General features: G+C 33.4%; 1 protein-coding gene across 4 annotated transcripts in view; it reads left to right on the plus strand.

The window, feature by feature from the left end:
• The window catches only part of LOC125069686 (zinc finger and BTB domain-containing protein 17-like), a 30,698-nt gene extending 10,168 nt beyond the window's left edge, over positions 1 to 20,530 (plus strand). Inside the window, exons 4-12 of one of the 4 annotated variants that reach the window (XM_047679216.1) lie at positions 4,901 to 5,087; positions 7,536 to 7,706; positions 14,759 to 14,881; positions 15,245 to 15,365; positions 16,151 to 16,283; positions 16,749 to 17,085; positions 17,176 to 17,295; positions 19,142 to 19,198; positions 19,797 to 20,530. In XM_047679216.1, coding sequence (XP_047535172.1) covers positions 4,901 to 5,087; positions 7,536 to 7,706; positions 14,759 to 14,881; positions 15,245 to 15,365; positions 16,151 to 16,283; positions 16,749 to 17,085; positions 17,176 to 17,295; positions 19,142 to 19,198; positions 19,797 to 20,236 — 1,689 coding nt within the window. In that variant the 3' untranslated portion in view covers positions 20,237 to 20,530. The remainder of the gene's footprint in view (positions 1 to 4,900; positions 5,088 to 7,535; positions 7,707 to 14,758; positions 14,882 to 15,244; positions 15,366 to 16,150; positions 16,284 to 16,748; positions 17,086 to 17,175; positions 17,296 to 19,141; positions 19,199 to 19,796) is intronic. The other 3 variants (XM_047679218.1, XM_047679217.1, XM_047679219.1) reach the window with 3 other exon arrangements.
• The last annotated feature ends 2,208 nt before the right edge of the window (positions 20,531 to 22,738 follow it).

Here is a 22,738-nt window from a genome sequence, read left to right on the forward strand (position 1 = left end):
GATCCAGTTGCAGTTCAACGTTGGATCGGAGACGTATCGTAACCGTTATAAATTAGTAGAATTCGATCCCAGGTAGATAAACCGAAGGTCGCAGGTTCAAATACATACGTGCACCATTAATTTTTGATGTGCTTTATTTTGATTTCGTTATTTATCGCGTGCTCGGCGTTGAAAGAAAACATTGTAATGATAAGGGGGCGGATATTTTCTTAACCAAATCCATGACCAGCATTTACTATTAAAGTAATGGTTTCCATGAGACTTAAAAGAATTCACATGATTAATTGTATTTTTTATAAGAGGTAAAGCAGATCTTAAAATCATGACGAGGATAAACCAAATTAAAAAATATATCTAATGCAGCCGTTTGTTACCAACCCGACTATAACCTTCTCAAACCTGCCGCGGCTTTATTAAAAAAAATAGATCGCATCATTATATTTGTTATATTTAATATTACTGTTTTAATATTTTTTTTTATTTATGATGATATATTATGATATGATTACATATTTCTTTCACATGTTTAAAATAATTTCAAATTTCTTGGTGTCTTCGTCGAAGCCCGTCTGAGTAGATGGTACCACATATGTGTTCTACAAACACGAGAGACATTTTAGCCCAAAAATTATATTTTATACTGTGCCAATGTCTATGGACGGTGATGACCTCTTACCATCGGATACTCCATTTACCAGCCAGCCTACCCATTTTAAATTTAGAATACTATTTCAACATCAGAAAAGTTTAACTATATTAACGAATGAGTCAGCTCAAGTATAGAGTTCCCATGTAATAAAATATGCTAGGAATGTTATAATTATGATAAAGTAATATGTAAATGAATTTGAAAATAAACGAAAAATAATTGTAAAGCTTCTTTAATGCCATTGTTAAGTATAATGAAATAACGGGCTTATTGCTAAAAAAGTACTCACGAATTTAAGAACACACTCTTGGTACAACTACTTAAGATAACAAGTCATATATAATTTTATAAGTAATTAATTCCTTAATAAAAACTCTTGTATTACTAATTGTACCTACATGTTATTATTTAAAAAAAGTTTTAGTCGAAAAAAGTTTATATATAATTCTATCTAATCTTTGACTTAGTCTAATTTAGAGTCGTGTTCTTAAACGGAAAAAACTAATTGTAAATTTTATTTACTAAATAGATATGACCTCTCACAAAGACTTACATATTTGGCGATGAAAATGCTACGTCATCTTATATAAGGTCGTTGAACTCGAAACGCCATTATTTTAACACAAAACCACATTTGTAACTAACGGTCTATATTTTGACAATTGTGAAGAATCGTGTTCTGTATTATAATTAAAAATAACGACTTACAAAAAATACAAGCGTAAGATCTATTACGCTTCGTCTCGACAAAGTTTAAACAATTTTTCACAACGAATTTAGTTCGAGATAATATATTTTATATTATAAATTAAACATTCCGTTATGTTAATAGTACGACATGCATGAGTGTTTTTATGTAAGTAAATATTCTAAGCTCTTCGTTGAGTTACGTTATACAAATATCTATAATTATAGTTAGGTTAGTTGTTAGTAGGGATTACTCAAAGCCCGCTTGGGTAGATCCAGCTCATCATAGTCTACCGCAAAAACGGGAGTACTTAGTATTGTTGGGTTCCGGTTTGAAGGGTAAGAGGGTGTAACTACAGGCACAGGAGACATAACATCATAGAGATGCCTATATTTTTCTAATTATCGATTGTGGTGACCACTTACAATTAGGTAACCAATTGCAAGTCTCAGGTAGACTTGCAATTGGTTACCTAATATTAATAATTATTTTAAATAAAAATTATTTCCGTTACAAATGACGACTCGGGGAGAGGTTCGTTAGGCATTTCCGCGTTGAATAGCAATTTCTTTTCTCTGTTGATAAATGAACAAATTCTGTCATATACAAATGATATATAGGACAATTAATGTGTACATGCATACATATCGTTGTGAAAAAAAACAATGTTTTTGTAAAAAAAAATTAAATTCATATTTAGTTAGTAAACTATATTCAAATTTCCCACTCCTGAGCAAAGCCCTCCTTTTAAGAAGGTTTGGATGTAATTATAGCACGTTGCTCCAGTGCAGGTTTGATGAATTATACGAACTTGGCGATTCTTTGGTGCTTGCCTGGGTTTAAACCCGCAATCATCGATACCATAAAATTTCTAATTTCGAATCTACAGGCGGTCTCGACACATAGTTTTCACCACCAAGATTTTGCTTTTATTTATTCGAGTTATCTACTCAAAAACAAATTCTGATACATTTAAGTATAACTGAAAATATTTATGTTCTCTGTTAATCTAATAAGTATATATCTTATATACAGCATAATATATTATAGAGCGTGAGTAACAGTTACGACCCATAGATGTCTTTCTACAGGAACCTTATCTGCTATTAAGAAGGTTTACAAATAGCGTTACTTTAAACAAGTTGACTTATCAAAGCAACAAGCAAAGACCGGAAAAAACGTTTTCCTAGGGTTCAACAGATTCGCAATACTAATGAAACGGTACAAAGCGCATACAGAGCTTGTAACGGTCCGGTAAACTCTATAATATATACTTTTTATCGTACATAACTTGTACTTATCGTGTGAAGTATCTACAGTTGACTTACTCGGTATCATAGATGTTAACTATAATATTATTTTATTTTAATCGAACTTGTGTTGTGTTGCCACTTATTGTTGGCAATTTAAAAGTCACCAACAATTACATAATAATTTTTGGATATTAAACATCTTCCCACTAGTGTAATCTGTGGCGTGATTTCGTGAAAGGGGACGGAAGTTTGTAACAGGAAGTCCGGAAGCGCGCACTATTCGATTTGGCAAGCGCGCGCGGTGCTAGAGTTGACTTGATAGACAAGCCAACCAATTTTCCAACAGATGTAATGTTAATATTACTGATTACCAATATGAGATGTCAGATGTTACACATAAATATTACTACTGTAAAGTTTTTTTTTTAAACGAGTAGTAGCAATGTCCCGTATTAATTAAGGAATTACTAATATTCTTATTTACTCCTCCTTTAAAGCTTATCACTTAGGAGTGGGGACGACAATAGCAAAAGGGTCATGATCTATAATGCGGCTTTTTACATCACTAGGCGACCCGTAAACCATTGCGCTATTGATGCTTAATTAGCTAAATTTTTTTGTTTTGGTTTTTTTTATTGTTGTTGCTCAGACTTAAACATGAAGTTATACATTTACGGCTTTATAAATATTAAGTTAAGCGATTATGTATCTTGTTCCTTCAAATGTCCAATCAATGAGATAGATAGAGAGACATTAATCTTTGACGAAACACTCGCAGATCAAAATTTTTAAGTAAGGGCGTTGAGCTATACCTTAAAGTATAATGTAAAATACCTTCTGATTTGAGTACAAGTACGATTTCTTTTTTTTAATTTGTAACCGGATTTGTAAATAGCATTGTTAAGTGATCACCACCGACCATAGACATTGGCAATGTAAAAATTAACTATTCCTTACATCGCCCATGCGCTACCAACCTTGGGAACTAAGATGTTACGTATCTTGTGCCTTAACGTTTAGGGCTTTTTCCGTCCCAAATTATTTTTGGTAGAGATACACTTATGTACTACGTGTACATTATTACGATAAATTATTTTGGTAAGGACGACTATCAATAAATTTAAAGTCCGGCAACGTATCTGCTACCTGGTGTTGTAGATGTCCATGGGCGGTGGTGGTCACTTTCCATCAGGTGAGCCTCCTGCTCGTTTGCCACCTATAACATAAAAAAAACACTAAATTTTATAATCAAAGGAAGGAGTATCGTAGCAGTGTTAAGATTGTTACAAACGCTTTGTTAGTTTTTGCGCATCTGATATACCGTTACCTTACTTTTGTTAATTTTTAATAATTTTTATTTCCATTGTGTGAGTGAGATCAAACATACAATGACTTTTTACTCCAATTAGAATTCGAAGTTTAAATTTAGCCTTCACATTTAAATTTCTTCTTTTTTTTTATTACTTCAATAATAAATTATTAAAAAAAAGTCTTTATAATATAAATTGGCACTACAAAAAGTTCCCACGGATTTGAAACATCACCTCTCGACGCTATTCGTGTATTCAGTACTATCACGACATACTGGTTAATATAATTTTGACAAGTTAACATTATTTTAAGTGTTACGATATACATTTAATGTTAAATATATTTAATCGCCTTAATAAATCGAGGCCATGTGTCAAATGCTACGAATAATTATTAAAACCTCTACTTATAGACTTTAAATATTTAACCAATTTTAATTAATGATATAAAACTTAAATACGACGTAATACAAATATATTGTTATGGAATTTACGTGTTTAAATACAGCCGAATGTTATATTTATTAATAATATTCGTAGTGATATCGAAAATTGCATTTCGATACGCTTTTAAGGAGATTATTTATTTAAAATCCGCTACTAATTGAATATAGTATTCGTAATATTGCCATTATTAAATATTCCTGTTTCATTTACGGTTTTTTGTCGGGTACTCGACATCGACATGTTATAGGAGTACTATTTCCTATTGTTAGAAGCGGATTTGATGCAAGCACGTGTGTGAGAGATCAGAGTTATTCTGTTAACGAATACGAAAGTAAAATGTCAGAAATTAATATACAACATTTAATAATTATAAAACTTAAGAATACGTAAATTTAAATAGCGTATCACTGGAATATTTACCTATTATAACAATATCTACATATAATTGCCCACTAAAAACTTTAATATTTAGTTATTTATTTATGGTAAGGGGGGAGATGTGACTGAGCTTATATGCTATATTACCTAGAGGTAATTAGTAAACTTATTACAGATACACATGTACCAACAGTCAATGATGCGAGCTGAGGAGGTTCGACGACGGCGTCGTGAAGACATGCCCACAACCCAGACAGCCGTGAACAACATACTAGCGGCGGCTGCGAGGGAGATGGAGGAGGCGAGACACGCAGCGCGAACAGGAGAACGTGTCGTTGCCAGTATACAAACTGAGCAAGAAGGTTAGTCGTGGTAAAGTTGCCAAAATATTTATGCTATTATATATGTCAAATTCAAGTTTAAGTTAGGGGGTAAGTTGAAAGCGGAAGTTGAAGGAAGAAGCACAAATACCTACAGTCTGCGATTGCATTGATAACAATTGTCTAGGTTGCTTCAGAAAATATATAAGCTTTGTTTTGAAAAGAAATTTAGAATACAGATATCCATTGTTCGATGGGTAATTAAATTTTCAGCTAAATTGGGTCTTATTTTTTTATTTTTATTTATTTACATTGGGGACAATAAGTTCTTATATTCAAATTAAAATTAAAAATAGCTGCTGTACTGCAAACTTCAAGGTTTTTAATTGCCAATTACAAAATCATTATGGCCTGGTGCTAAAAGGGCCAACGTCAAAACCCTTACTTTTAATCAGAAGAGAAATAATGTCGTCCGTGGCTTCGCTTGTTTTAGAGATATGTGCTTCCTTGGGATTAAAGCTCGTTTCGTACCAAATTTTAAAACCTACTTGGGTCCTTTTAGCATCGGACTACAGAGTTAATTATATAATATTTAAATTGCTAGTGTGGGCTAAAACGTAAGCTCATATCAACGTCAAATCTAATTAAGAACCCATTCCTCGTCAAGCTTATAATAATAATGTTTATAAATAAATGTTCGAAATTCGATAGTAGTTAAGAACCCAATAACAATTTTGTTCTCTGAAGGTTGTCAGCGTTTAATACGACGTTAGCGTAAAAGCTATTTTTGTTTTTATCAATATTTACCATAATAATGTTACGGTTTTATTTTATTTTTCCTTCTTATAAAGAGCGATGTTTTTCATTATGTTATCCGAACACCGAATTTCTATTTTAGGCAGAGTCGTGCGTGTATTCGTTTAATCAAATTTTTCAATTGAACTATGAAAGTGAACGTATTAATGATATTTTATCATACAATACATTTTGATAAATTGACAACTTTTGCTTTATACGACTACTTTGTAACGATTCTCTATATGTTAAATTTACTATCAGCGTGCATTAGTATGAGTGCGCTCGTGCTTTTAATATGTATTAGTGTGCGTGAGACGGCTAAAAGTAAAGACAGCAAAAAAAGTACAAATTAGTTTATATTTGTTAAGTTGTTTTTATTAAAACGCCGATAATTTAATGTGAAGGTGCGCCTTCGAGAATTAATTGATCTGTACACTGTACAAGATTATATAGACCATTTATATCAAAAGAGCTTCGTAGTCTTCGTAACTTTCAGACGAGGTACATAAATTAAATTCTAACTAACTACTGAGACCTTGTTGGTTCGTATTTATAGTATCAACTTTCAGAACATTTTGGAATATTACTACAAGTATTTAAAACGAGATATTTGAAATTATTTTTATTTGGTGGAGCTCGATATTTCGACATTATCTACGAATGTCTCGTGAACAAGATATTCGTAGATAATGTCGAAATATCGAGCTCCACCAAATAAGAATAAAAAATATGGTAAATGTCCTGTTTTAAATATTTATACTAATAAAAATAGCAATGTCATTTAGAAAAAAATATTGGAAGATAAACAATATTTTTTAAAATTGACATTCAATTGTATTTAAAATTTGTTTCTGAGTAATGATTCAAAACATAAGCTTCATATTTTGTAATAAAGGTGTCGTTAATTATATAAAATGAATAAATTTGTATATTTTTTCGACAATGTACAATTCGGCTTTTAATCAAGTAATAATAAAATTAAGAAAACATTTATTCTAATACGTAGACAGTCCCAATATTCATTTATTACATCGTTTTCATTGATATTTAATTATGTATCCGTAAAAAATAATTGGATGTCATTAAAACGAATATTGATTATCCTGTTTTCATTAAGAAAAGTGGCGCTACATGTAATCTAAAGTTTTCATGTCGATGAACTACGAGCGGGGAGTGGTTCGGCTTCCTTATTTTTCCGGAACGTGAAAATATTCATGTAGACCATAAAATTTGTAGCACTTTTGTATTGTGTTTCTGCTTAACTTAAACAATTTGTTCAAGTCAGTTCTTTTGTCTGAACTGTTTTAATGATAATAATTTTAAATATAATGTTATCGTGCGAATATTCTTTATTTATGAATAGGTTCTCGAACTATGTGGTGCAATGCTATTTATGTTAAAGTCAGTTACCTAACATACGTCTATTTTAGTTTAGGTTACTTTCGTTTTTGTAAGCATATCATCTGATGAGAGTAATTGTTGTATTTATATTGAGACATGCTGGCTATATACAGTATACACACTGATGACTCGTTAACCGAACGAAACAAACCTTTCACTAACCTAAAATTAGTTCAAACTACCTTTAACCTAAACTAAAAGTGTTCTGACATTATACAATGTAATGCTAAAAATATATTTTAACAGTTGTTTCTTATAATTAAACCTCCGCAACTTAAATTCAATTCGCAGCGGCTGCAGCGTCAGAAATGAAAAATGAATTAGAGAACGACAGACCGAAGAAACGCGTCTCCATTATGTCCCCAGAAGACGAGAAGTTACGAGCCAAGAAGAAAGCTATGACAGTTCGCTTCCAAGAAGACAATAAGACTGATGAACGCCCTGCCAAAATTTTATCACCAGGTGAGTAATCTGCAGACCTATTCAGTAAGAAACTCGAAACTCATTACAGAACACGAATGTGAAATGTCAGAGTGTGATATGCAAACTTATCAAAATGTCGTAAAACCATAAGTCGGTTGTCAACATTTCACGAGCGATATACAAAGTAATTCTTTACAGAATCGCACTGCTGTAATAAGACTTCAAATAACAGTATATTATTTAATTTTCATCCAAGATAAATAATTATTTATATTTATTTCATTAGGTAACATAAAACATTTTATTTAAAATAAGTAGGCAGACTTGCTAATAGGCCAACTAACGGTAAGTGGTCAACACTTACTATAAACATTGACACTGTAAAAAATATTAACCCTTACATCGTCAATACGCCACCAACCGACACCTATTACGAGTATGACTCTTGTAGTTGTGTACATTTAAAATACGTAGTAACGTATAAAAAAAACCATTCCTATAGCTCATAGCGGACGAAAGCGTTACCGTCGAGTTTAGTTCGAAGCGGATCAATAACTAATGCATCTTGTGCTCGCATGTGTTTCCTCAGAGAACATTTAAACGACGAGGCAGAGTTTTTAAGTCAATTGTCATTGTTACCCCTGTAGCGACAGTTTAACATCAACTAGCCGTCAGTATAACGAATTCATAATTAATATAGAACTACATAATTATAATTCATAAATAGTTCTTTAACCTGCCATATTTTAGTAGAACACATTTGTTTCATTATAATTACAGATAACCTAAACCTTTATAATATATAATTAACGTAAATTTGAATAATAAAAAAAATTATATAATATAAATCAGTCGAACGTACATAATAACGATACGTGTGATTTTATTTATTTGTAGGATTTTAAATAACAATACGAAATAAATTCAAGGTTAATGGAAGCCTATTTTAATACAAGTACGCGCTGATTTTTTTTTCAATTGCAAACAAATATTTTTATTAAATCTATTCGAATTGAATCCGACGCGTTCTCAAATATCACTTTTTAAAGCGTTATTTCATTGTTGTTTTTAAAATGAAAATTTTCGTGCAAACATTATTTATATTTTATTTCGAGCGCTCGCGTTAATTTGCCGAGACGGCGACTTGGATTGTAATAAAATTATGACTACATCGCGTAATGGAATTTCGAATAATATATTTTTAATCTCATTAAGGTAGATAAGGATGAAATTAGAACAATGGTTAATCAAATTACATTTATAAATTAAGTTTATTTAATTAAAATTTTATATACACGAAGAATTCCGGATATTTATTATGAAAAATATTATTGTATTTTTTAAACCGACCCCGCGTTTTAGTCTGCGTATAGTTTCCTAAGAGAGGGTAACGTTGTGTAGTATATTGTTTGTATTAACCCCGGTATTTATAAATCAAAAAGGTCGAAAGTCAAGGGCAACGTCTCTATACGATATTTAAGCATTTCAATTATTGATTCTCAAAAATCTACTGCTGGAAAGAAACACATTAAAATCCATTGAAAAAAACGCCATTTTTTATAATTTTTTAATTATATATTGATAAGTTGCTATATAGTGTGAACTATAGCAATACTGTTTTATATTTAATTAGACTTAGCGGACGGATATATATATATATTTTTTACGTAAATAATTTAATTATACAAAATACTTTCACAGTCGAAGATTGTTTCAAACATAATTATATACATCATTAGTGTTAATGAACAAATAAATAATATATATATTTAAACTTTACATAACCCTTAATATATATTTTTTTTCTTTTTTAATACAATTATTTTGAGAATTAATTCGTAATATAATTTTAATTGATTGCGAAACAATTAATTTTTATTGCTCTTTAATGTTACTTAATATTATTAAATGTGAAAGGTTTTTATTATCTGTCATACCGTCACACCCAAACGAGTAAACAAATACAAATTAAATTTCGTAGGTAATCATGAAATATTGCAAAGCGAGGTCTCGAAATAAAATATAATTAATATGTTATCAAACTGAATGGTTTGTTATTATATAATTCGTAAAAATAATAATTATTATTAAAGATAAAAAAAATTTGATGCTAAAAACAGTTACACTTTTTTCAAGCCGTAGAGGTCCCAGAGCCTGCGTTGTAAAGTCGCAATTATACATTTATTTTTAATGGCAACTCTAAAACTTCCCCATATTGGTACGTTTACTAGCTATTTTTTTTAAGAAGCTGATTTTGCCGTATAATATGTAGAGTAGTTTAGTTATTTATTAATTGTTTAGATACTAATAATAATTACTAAATTTATTCAAAGCAAAATTGAAGTATGTAAATGAGAGATTCTACAGCGCGGAACTAGTATATCATAATTATTTTTAATAATTTATTTTTATATAATTGCCAAGCTTATATTATTTGGGGTTTTCCAAAATATTTTGATAATATTATACTGTAGCGACTAAAACAAGTTTTAAATTATTAAAGTGACAGGTTTTTATTTATTTTTTATTACATAAATATTAAAATTTATCATCAAAAAATATAATACGACTAAAAAAATTAAATATTCTTAAATTAAGGTCGTTTATTGCTATGTTTATAAATGAAGTTTTTTGATCATAACAGGTCATTTTTGGGTCAACACTTAAATTATTTTAATATTTAGTATTACGGATTAGGCATCGGTTATTACAGATATGTTTTCGAGGATAAACGACATACTTCGATAAAATAATCTTTATAAAAATTAATAAAAAACACGCTTTATTCGAAAAAAAAAAAAATTTAAATACTTTTTTTTAAGCAACTTGAAACGACTTATGCTCATAAATATGTATGAGATCCTCAGTTAATACGAGAACGGGTATATTGAAACACAATATAATATGAAATATACGACACGATTTATTCATAAACGAAAACGAAAACATTTTATACCATAAATTATAAATATACTTAAACATTTAAAAAAAAAATACATAATCTAATTGATATAATATTTTAATTACAATAAATACTTCTTTCACAATTACTTTATGTTAATAATTTAACAAAAAAAATATATTTGGTTGGTATATTTAAAATCATCTTCCCATGAAACAGCCCGTTACAAAACTACAACATAGCTGTGATATTCGTATTTAACACATGCAAAAAAAATATTGAAGTTCCGGCGTATAAAGGGTCTACACTGGCAGCTTTAAATACTAAGGCTAACATTGCCAGTGTTAATGGACAGACACACTCACCGCCAGCCAATTTACCGATAAGCTCAACAAAAATTTTGAGGGTATAGGAATTTCAATATCGACGAAATTTAAATTTAAATTAATCGAAATGAATATAGCACGTTAAATCGGACCACCTGCCTTTAATAAATATAATATTTGAATATTTTCACGAGAAATAAATAAAATAAAACTTGGACGTTTAAAATTTTAAGATAATAATGACGCATTTATTTTGCGAGGCGAAACAACAATAGAATGGTCTCAAGACAATAATTTAGTGTAATTTCCTTTCACGGCTCACAATTTAATAGCGAGTCTCCGCTTGTAAGTAGATACTTGCAATGAAATGGGAAACACTGTCATACTTTAAAACTGTCTTTTATTTTAAAGCAACTGAATTTATATATTATTTTGTATTACTGTTATTAAAAAAAAACACGGTAATAAACAAAAGAAGACAGATTTAGTGCGCTTCGAAGATGGGAAGGTTTTTGTGAATAATATTATTATTACAAGCAATTACCCTTTGCAGTTTCAACCGCTGGAAAGGGTCTCCCCGGGTTTACACTTGAAATCTGCACTGTCGTCTTTGACATCGGTGCCTTTATTATGAACATACCGAATATTTATGTCAACAAAGCACAAATCACCTTGTTTTATAAACAATCAATCTTAATGCATGCGAATTTATTGTCTTTTCGGTTTCATTTAAAAATCTATCATAGTTTTGAAGAAAAATAATATTGAAGGTTGTTATCCTTAGTTATAGGTATAGTAGTAGGGGGTTGTTATCCTTGTTTTAAATAAACGAATGGAGCTAAATTAAACAAAGGAGGTTTTGATAAATGGCCCAAAATTATTTTCAACTAGCAATATAAGAAAGGCACCAATGTCAACACATGGAAACCCGGTGAGACCCTTTAGGATAATGACGTAACAATTTAAAGTTGAATATTTTTTTGTTAAGTTTTTATTCGGTAAATAAAACTATCAAAATTTTTGGCCTGAAAATTATTATCAAATATGCGTAATTATATCGTTCTGTTTGCATCACGTCAGCAATAAAATCATTATTGTTGTGTTCCGTTTTGAACGGTGAGTGTGCCCGTTTTGACTTCAGGCAAAAGGGATAAAGCAACGTTCTCAAGGCCGGTGTAAGGGATGGTTGATATTTCTTACAGATCTGATGTGTATAGGAGGTGATGACCACTTACCAGAAGGTGAACAGCTACTCTGCCAACCTTTTAAAAATAAACTAAAATATACAGTTTACAACTAAATTAAATGTATTATTCTACAAAAGCGGATGTTGATGTGGAAAAATATTATTCTCAGTACACAATAATTCCTACGACTTGACATTTATTCTAAAAAATATTATAATTAATGTCTTTTTAAATTAAAATGCAAGAACAGTCGTTGCGGAGTAATGAGGAATATTTTTAAATTTTGTTGTAGTTTGCATATTATATAAAAACGTAATTTTAAATATTTAATCTATGTAACATCCGCATAATTAAAAAAAAAAGTACAATTTGTGTTACTTACGAATAGAGCAAGAATCATACAAGACATTACGAAACTGAACTGAATGATTAAATCTGATGAGCTCCTAAATAATGATCATGAGAAATCCTGATTCTCTGGTGAGCAAGAACCAGCCGTCCCGTCGTCACCAGTGGAGGCAATGAGACGGGATGTTATGTTTTAGAAAAGTTTTAGCTTTCTCACTCCAATTATTTTAAGACTTGTCGAGTGTTTTACTTGATTTTTAATTGTCAAAATATAACCAGAATTCAACTACGTCACAACGATATCACTTGTAATTAAAATAATATTTGCGACATTTTTTCGCTTGAGTATTTCCAGCCTTTAACAATGTTTCCCTGATGTGAGAGGGGGTCCATATGATTACTCATATAGCGTCTCACTAAAGGACTCATCTCCGTTAAGACAGCAGTGGCAGTCCATCAGATCTGTCATTATTACGACTTATTCCAGAGGTCTCATTAAGATGGTTGCAATAGTCCTTTTCATTATATAATTATTAAAAACTATATGAGTTATTGAACTGGTGGTAACTTGTGCTGGTAAGGTGCCTCTCACTTATAAGTAACTCGTTTTCGCCTGCGACTTCGTTCCCGTGATTAGACAGGTGTTATCCTATGTCCTTTTTTCGGTATCTTTGGCAACGTGTATGCAAATTTAATGATGGTCAGTTGTGTTGGTAATCCGAAGCGAAGAGAAACCGTAACAAAAACCTTACTTTATAATATTAGTCAAGATGCTAACGCTAAGCAATCCTTTATGTTTCTCTTTTCATTATCATTTGAACGATTCGTGAGAAATTGAAATCATAGGATCAAGGAACATAACATCTTTAATATTTATTTGTGTATTTTTTTGAAAATCGAAGATTAAAAAAAGCAATTGACAATTTATTGTCTTCAATTTTGGACAAATTATTTGACGCAATAAAAAAAAAAAAAAAAAACGAATTCAATTTCAATGAAGAACATAAAAAATAACCGCAATTTATAAATAAAAATGAAAGTTTATTGAATCACAAATTATTCAACAAATATTGAAAGTACAGTATAATAATATTTATTTATTTATATCATATTCTTATTATAACAATTTATTTTTATTTTAATACTTCTTTTTATTTATACTAATATTATAAATGCGAAAGTAACTCTGTCTGTTATCACGTTTAAACCGCTGAACCGAATTAGATAAAATTTAGTGAAGAGATAGTTTAAGTACCGGGGAAGGACATGGATTTTTTAATTCACCCCTCGAAGGTTTCAACTGGGGGTTGACGGTTTGTGTGCTACAGATAATCCAATAATAATATTCTTATCAAAATTATATTAAGATTTTTTTTTAATAACCGTCAAATATACTTCAAAAAACATGTTTTGTCCTTGGAAAGCTTAAAAAGAAATGTATAGTTGTAAAAATAAGCGGTAAATACCGGATACGCGAATTAAATAAAAAGTGATTGTAAAATATAATTAAAATCAAATGGATAGTTGTAAAAAATACAAGACATTGACTTTACAAATATGGCATAAAAAAAACAACTGATTAAAAAAAAAAGTTACGTAATATAAATTCATAATAATTAATATAAAATACGAAAGGGAAGCAAGTGTAATTATATTGCTTGTATTTATTATCAAAAACAAAATAATTGTTTGTAATTGCGTGCCCTGCGTGCGTGTTAACTTCGCAACGTATTAAAATATTAATTTTCACATTGATATAAAATGTATTTGACAAAAAATGATAAGCGTACTTAATTTAATACACTAAATTTTTTATTAAATAGTTAAGTGGAAAAGTAAATGTGCCGTCTGATCCGATAAGTGGTCACCACCACCCACAGACATTGGCTCTGTTAGAAATAATCTCTATTCCTTACAATCGCCAATGCGCCACCAAACTTAGGAACTAAGATGTTATGTCCCTTGTGCCTGTAGTTACACTGGCTCACTCACCCTTCAAACCGGAACAATACCAAGTATTGCTGTTTGCCGGTGGAATATGATGAGACTATTTTATAAAGTCATGCATTATCTTCCTATCATTATCAACCTCTCCCTTCTTTCTCACTCCGTCTATTTCTATTATATACGGTTAAATATAATATTATTTTTGTTATTGTTTTAATTCATACGTTATATTTAATAACAATTTTATTTCTTGACATTTAATTAGTTTGTTATTTAATACATAATATGTGGCGAAAGCGACTTCGTTCCAACCGAGTGTCCGATAAAAAGTGTGGTTTTTTTTAATTCGAATGAGTTTGATTATATATTTTTTTATTATAGGTGCAACCTCAAATAACGGCAGCAATGAATCCAAGATTGACGACTTAAAGGCCGGTGGCATCAAGGTGGTCCAGCTGGCGGTTCTGCAAAAACCTACCAACAATGAACACGACGATTCAGACGGTGAGGTGCTAGAGCTCGCTGTTATCATTTGTATATCTACACTACACACATATGCATCTAAAACAGATAAAGCTTGTTAAAATTTGACTACATATGTCCATCTCATACCGCCCGCTACTGCGCCCGCGTGTGTGAGGGAGAGGTATATATTTTTCTGTACGCTTGACAACGTGTTTGTAAAATTCCATGACGATCGCTTGTTCCATTAGACGTGAAAGCGTAACAAACATATAAACAAACTCACATTTGTAATAATATAAGTTAGGATGTTATTATATAGATTACTATACTTGTAATTAACGTTCGAACTCTATAGTTTAGAAGAAACAATGTCAAATAGAATTGATATGACTCATGTTACAGAAAAAGGCAAACAAGGAATGGACGACGATGAAGAAACGGATTCGAGCGGTTCACTATCAGACACAGCGGCCAATGAGTCGCAGGACGGACGGCCACATGTATGCGACATCTGCGATGTTAGGTAATAAAAATGTTATATTAGAACTCGATGTGTGCAATTTTATAAGAAAATCGTAAGTAAACAAACACACACACATTGACTTCCTTGTTGTTCTAATAAGTCAGATCCCGAAGTCCAGGTCTGGATTCTCGATTTAACCGATTAATAGTTGGGGTTTTCTACGAAGAGATTTCCAGCTGTTGAGGTATTCTGTAATAATTATTGAGGTGAGCACCTCAGAATATGAGTGTAAATGATCAGAAACTGATACCGTGATATTATATAATGTGTGTATATAGATTTGACGCCGTAAGTCGGTTGTCGACATTTGAAGAGTGAGATGCAAAGTGAAATCTTACAGAATCGTACTGTAGGTCGAAATTTTGGAGAGCTAACAACATATTTCACTCTCATAGCTCGGAAAGCGCGTACAATTTCCGGTTGTGTCGGATTGTTATCCATTGAAATATGAGTGAGGCATTACAGTGTGTGTTTATATCAACTCAAAGTCAACTTCCTTTATTCAATATAGAAGCATTACATTACTTATTGGTTGTCAAATTAAAACATTACCACCGGTCCACCATTCAAGGACAATTAAAGGAAAAGTTTGTAGGAGAAGAATGTCTCTTGTACCATTAGCTTGCCTTCCATATTGGCTTCTCAAATCAGATGATAATATACTTTATTTAAGTACGCACTTTTGAATCGTTATTTTACACTATATTTCGGAATGTACATCGAACCGAGAAGATCCGGCAAGACAAAAGACTAAAATGAATTAGAAAAAATATAATTATTCGCAGGTTCGCCCGCTCGTCGCACCTGACGCGCCACCGCCTCACGCACACGGGCGAGCGGCCCTTCACGTGCGGCGGCTGCGGCCGCTCCTTCGCGCGCTCCGACAAGCTGCGCGTGCACACCAAGATCTGCGAGCGGGTCAGTAGCCGCGCCCGCCTTCCCTCTGCATGCACTCCCCCTCATCCCTCTGTCCCTGAGCTCCTATTACCTAACGACGACTGCACTGTGACTTGTCATGTTCGTTGATACTAACGCTTTGAAATAATACTAATATCTGTCCGACTAAACCGATTGTTCTACTATTATAATATCATATACTTTTTGCATCGATACAAATACCGAGTAAATATTTCGACGATCTCAGTTTTCTTTCTTCTTCTATAACATTTTAACAGCACGCTTTTTCAATGAAATTTCTATTTTACTATTAAAAAGTAATTGTTTAGGAAATTATAAGTTACCTTATTTTTTTTATAAAAAGTAATTTAAATTTCAATATTTTAAAATCTAAATCTGACACTCGGTCCCTCGGGCCAAACTCGCCATCGATGCAAAAAGACTAACAGAACACAACGCTAATCAGATATTATTTCAAAACGTTAGGTGCAATCAAAACAAATAAAACTTCTCCAGGAGGACCCGACGGTGGACATGGCCAACGAGGTGAAGCGCGAGAACAACTCGGAGGTGATGTCGGGGATGGTCCGCACCACGCACCGCGAGTCGGGCCACCTCGTGTTCACGGCCAGCGGGGACGTCATGCTGCCGCCGCGCGGGCAGGTCGTGCTCAACTCCACGCTGGAGCCCGTGCGCAACGAGCTGCTGGCCAACGACCTGCTGGAGCCGCCGCGCCGCGGGCGGGGCCGGCCGCGCAAGACGCCGCTGCCGCTCACGCCCAAGGTCAAGAAACGCCGCGGCCGCCCGCCCAAGACCTCGCTCGGTAACTGCCCCCTCCGCCTCCGCCGGGACGCCGCCATCACCCCCTCCCCTTCCCCCGAGCGCCGTGACAGTGTATCCCTTGTGCTCGCAGACATGGAGGGCTGCGTGCTGACGAGCGGCGCGGTGGCCGGTGGGGCGCTCACGGGGCACCAGCTGCTGCTCAAACGGAAACGCGGACGGCCGCCGAAGAACTACTTCCTGCCGCGATCTGGTCAGTACACAAACCACATGATGACACGCCGATTGATTTCATTCCACTTAAAAAAAACTATTTAAAAAACAAACAGATCCGATATAGATAATCAAAAGGAGACTTTGACATTGCCAGCAGACTCCAAACCTTTTCAAATGTATTATGTATGTAATTATTATATTATATCCTTTGCTTACTTATATGTAGTGTTTTGTAGGATCTTTATTATATAAAAACACGTCTTTTAAATAAGTTGAATTATTTGTCTACGTTAATATACTCTGTGTCAATAGAGAGATTATAAGCGTTCTTATTTTAAAATTATAGTTTTTCTCTGTAGTTTTTGAGGTTATAAAATGCTTCTTAACACATAGGGTCTATATTTGTACACATAATGTACATTAATATAAAAACAATTAATAAAATATAATAAAAAAAAAGTGATTATTTAATAAATAAATTCATTTTATTACCAATATGGTCTACTTGATTGAAAAGAATCAAAGGCGCGGTCGTATTTTTTTTTTAAATAAAGAACATAGCACTTTGTAATATCTTGCAGTTTTTCACAAACGAGAGATGACTAACTAAATTGTTATTACGAAAATGACAAATACATAAAAAAATAAGGAAAAAACCCATATAATAATATACAGAGCATAATAATTAGTTAATCTTGCCCAAAATTCATATGGAAGCTTACAATGACTCAACATTTTTTACCTATGATTAATCGTCTAATAAAACATGAACAATGACCAAACATTCCGTATAATAAAACATAAAAAACTATTATAAATCTTATAACACTTATTAATAAGGTTGACAATCAATTGACTATTTTTCCCTGTTAATTTCTCGAGTAGGATGTTTAATTTTAACAGAGTTTATTGTTTCGTGTGAGTGAGTGTGTGTGTGTGTGTGCAAATACTGTGCCTCATAGCATTTGCTTATTGTTTTTTTTATTATTTCTTTTTATATCTCATGCAATCCATTTGTTTTTTTATGTTCAAATAGAATCACATTAGAATACCATTGTTGCTGATTGTCTAGCGTACACTGTAATTAGAAACGATTAGCAATATTGTTTTCTCTTTCTTACATTGTGTGGTCCTTAATAAGGCAGCCACTTTTATAGTTATGCTTTTAAGTAATGTGAAATACGACCTCCTACGACGACCTCCGTGGTCGAATAGTGTGTACACCGGTTTTCATGGGTACGCCACTCCGAGGTCGCGAGTTCGATTCCCGGCCGAGTCGATGTAGAAAAGTTCATTAGTTTTCTATGTTGTCTTGGGTCTGGGTGTTTGTGGTTCCGTCGTTACTTCTGATTTTCCATAACACAAGTGCTTTAGCTACTTACATTGGGATCAGAGTAATGTATGTGATCTTGTCCAAAATTTACTTGATTGATACTGTTTAATTTAATCAGTTAAATATAGCCATTTTGCTCTAACTTGCTTATAAAGTTGCTTTCCCAATTTTGTTTGTAAAAATGCCTCCAATCAATTATAAATAGGTTTATACTAATAACCGGCCAAAGTAAGTAATAATTCATATTAGTTTCATTTGCCGGTTCTCCTCAGGTCAGTGTATTTTCATTTCTGAACCGTCGGTAGTGTCTAATTTGTCAATAAGTTTAGTTCTATATTGAATAAAGGAATTCCGATTTGATTTATAACTATGTCAGAAGATCAAAGATACAAACGAATTAAAAACACAATGGATTGAATGTGATATGTGTTTTGGCGTAGATGAGTTAATAGATCTTATTTATTTAAAATAAAAATAAAATACATTTTACGAGTATTATAACTTGACTGCGCTGAACACGAGACGCTGAGCTAATGAAGTCTTTCCTTAGGTATAGATATGTCATTACCGATCCAGTACGGGCTAGCCGCAGAAATGAGCAAGATTTGTTAGTATCATTCGTTAAATGGCATGAAAAACTAAATTCTACCTTAAATACATACATTGGGAAAGTGTCAGTACTAATCGGTATTTGTATACAACGTTATACTAAAAATCTTTCTTTTAGTTCAGTACGTGTCTTTTATTGTGGTGGCGGTATCTTTAAAAGGAATTAAATGGTATATTATGTATATATAGGTGAATTTTAACTCTAGTTTAAGTTTATAACGGGGGTGTATTCTTGTAAATTATGTATTTTATTTTAATATATTAATTGCCATATGATTTTTTGTAGTAATATTGTGACTTCGAGAATTGTATTTTATTAAATTTTACCATACTAATATGCCTGCTTCGCCCGTGTCTAACCAATCATAATTATATACAAAATATATGTGTGCTCTCTCGTATAAGATAATAAAATATTGCATGTGGAATGTAAAATACATACCGTGGAGAAATTACGGAATCATTCAACGATTCCGGTGCGCTAATTCGAAACCCGAGTGATGCACACTCCGTTTAAAAATACAGCATGTTCGCGTCTCGGGGAGTCGGAAACAGTCGCGTAACAAACGGTACTGAACGCCCGATACGATTTCCAGACGGGCGACCCAACGAAAACTACAACGCGACGAACCTGCCGTTCGGCGACTTCTCCTACCTGACCGAGATGATGTACAACCCGCTGGCGTACTCGTACGGCGTGACGAGCGTGGACCCCGACCGCAACGTGGACGCGGACCAGGGCGGCGCCGGCGACGCGGCCGAGCGCACCATCGACGTGTCGTCGTCCTCCTCCGACGACGAGGACTCGTCGCGCGTGGAGCCCGACGACGTGCCGCCCGTGGCCGTGGAGACGCAGATCATGACGGTGGGCGACTGCCAGATCGTCAAGCTGCCGCCCAGCTGCGACGACAAGGACGACAAGCCGGAGCCGGCGCCGGCCGACCCGGGGGCGCCGCCGGCCGCGCCCAGCTCCGTCACCATCACGCCCATCACCACGGTGGGCGACTGCACCATCCGCCCCGTCGAGAACACATAATGTGAGAACCTTAGGGTCTACCCCGTCCTCTTGATACCCTTCAAGTGGAAATAGATTGAGAAATGTGCGAAGTGAACGGACTCTTGTGTTTTGATTTTGGACTTCGGCCCTTGATATGTTTTTGTACAACATTCCATACTTTAGTTATTGAGTGATCGAATAATTGAAATTATTATTTATTAACCTACTCGATAAATGTTACACTGAGTTGTAATGAGTAAAAGTAATCGTTTTTAACCATAACGCATAGTAATTATTTAAAAAAAAAAAACTTAAATCAGTTCGTTCACCAAACAGTTTCGATATGTCGCATTATTATTAAATAAATAATGGTGACATACAATCTATACCAGTTTCCAATTTCGTCCATTTTGTTCCGAACAAAATATCCTATATTCGTATAGGTCGAACGTCTTCCTACAACGGCTCTAACGAGATGGATGAAACTCTTTACTATCGGCTCTTGTACTTCTGGGGTAGACACTAAGCTAAAATATTATTGTGGTAGCATTCGTGTGGCAGGTCGGTCGCCCGTTGTCGTTTCATATCCCGATGCAATCGATGCGAGTTCACTAGCGCTTTAATGGATGGTAGATTTTGATCGTTAAATAAGAAATTGCTTGTGCCATCTTTCTCAAGACTATAAGTGTCTTAGGAAATCATTATCGCAATCATGGAACAGGTGTGTGGAATTAGAATTATGATGTCTTCCTAACTGTTTAGTGTTAATGCTTTTTACTGGATATCGCGTACACTATACATACTGCGGCGATGTTCCTCGTTGAAGTCTACGTCTCAGCGGCCTAATCGTGGTTCTGAAATGCTACTACAATGATCGTTACGAAGTGAATAAATAAAAAAAAAACTAAGTGACTGTCGAAAATGCATTTAAATTGGTGATGTAATTTATTGAACTGGAGATTTAATTGTAATTGCTAAAGCTTTACAAAGACATTAGAAAACATGGCATCGATGTGATTTTTTCACACGTAGATAACGCGACGACTCTATAATGCGGCCCCGTTAGGGTGGCTTGACGTGCCCGTTGCGTCGCTGGCGGTCGCGCAGTGACGTCACCCGACGGTCGAACGGCGCCGCATTGTCGCTCGTCGCTCCGATATGTATAATCTGAGCCATATTAAACATAGTTATAGTTTAAGATTTTATATGTATGTAGAAGTATTTTCCTAATGTCACACACGGATGCCATGCTTTTTATATGTTGAAACAACAGATATACTCATTCAGACACAATCATTAAGAACAAAAGTCACAACTGTCGACATTCTACATGAAAACCCGGGATGACTGCCACTTTGTACACTTTAAACGATTGTTTATAGTAATCGAAAATAATTGCGAAGTAGGAAAATGTAGTTTCCATATAATTATCTATTAGTGAGACTCGAATGCAATATATATAAGGAGGTTTTCATGTACAATGTATCATATATAATAATCACTATAGATTTATAATATTTTCCGAAACTCTACATAGAGGAGTAATAAATATTTACTAAATATTGTAATGGTGGAACGTAGATATATAAAATTGTACTGTGTTGCCTTCAGCGTATTTCGTACTTATGTTAAGCTAGTTGCCCACGGAGCCGCCGCGGTGTACGATGCGGTTACAGATCTCAGTGAGCTTGAATTGTAAGATCAAGCCTAATTTTATGATGTCTATACAATATGATGTACGCTTACGTGGGTAGCGTTCACGTTGAGAATGATGAAAGGTGATTTCGTTGACGAAACGTCAATATTCTGTTTTCCCCCAAAAATACTGACAAATCGTTATTTTAGGATCAAAATTTTTTAGTAGTTTTAATGATTATTCATAAGTAGCGTCTGATTGGCTGTCTATTATAATTAATATTCGTAATCTTAAGTTTTAATAAGCGTGTTTATTGATATCGCGGGGAATTATTTGTTAAAGGCGATACATTACCGCGTTATAAATAAAGACGAGATAATTTTGGAATTATTTTGCTAATAATAAACTATGTTAAAGTGAATCCATTGAAGTATTGGAGTTATCGTGTAGTAAGCACACGCTGTTTCGCCTTTCCATGTCTAAATGTATCAATCTCTGTGAATATTAGATCGTAGAGCGTAGTGTCTTAGATTAAAAAAAAAATATTCTAAATATTATAAACTCGGCAACACCACACGAACAAGTGATACGATGTTAGCTAATTATTTTAGCAGAACGTTTTATGAACGTAATATATAATAACATATATTTCTTTAATCATTTTGCTGTAATGTGTAATCGTAGAGTTAATGTAACGCAGTATGCAATAACCCCTCGCGGACAGCCTCGCCCGGCCGCCGGCTGTGAGACAGCCAACCTCGGGATTACCTTTATGTTCCTTTAAGTATATTCTATGTTCGTTTACGCTTCATGTCGGCGGAAGTGTCGCATTATAGTGGACGTCTTCAAAGTATTAACTCGCTACTATGAATATTTTTAAGAAATTATTTTCTTCAAATATCTGT

Source organism: Vanessa atalanta, chromosome 16 (genome assembly GCF_905147765.1).
Source record: "Vanessa atalanta chromosome 16, ilVanAtal1.2, whole genome shotgun sequence".
Taxonomy (NCBI): domain Eukaryota; kingdom Metazoa; phylum Arthropoda; class Insecta; order Lepidoptera; family Nymphalidae; genus Vanessa; species Vanessa atalanta.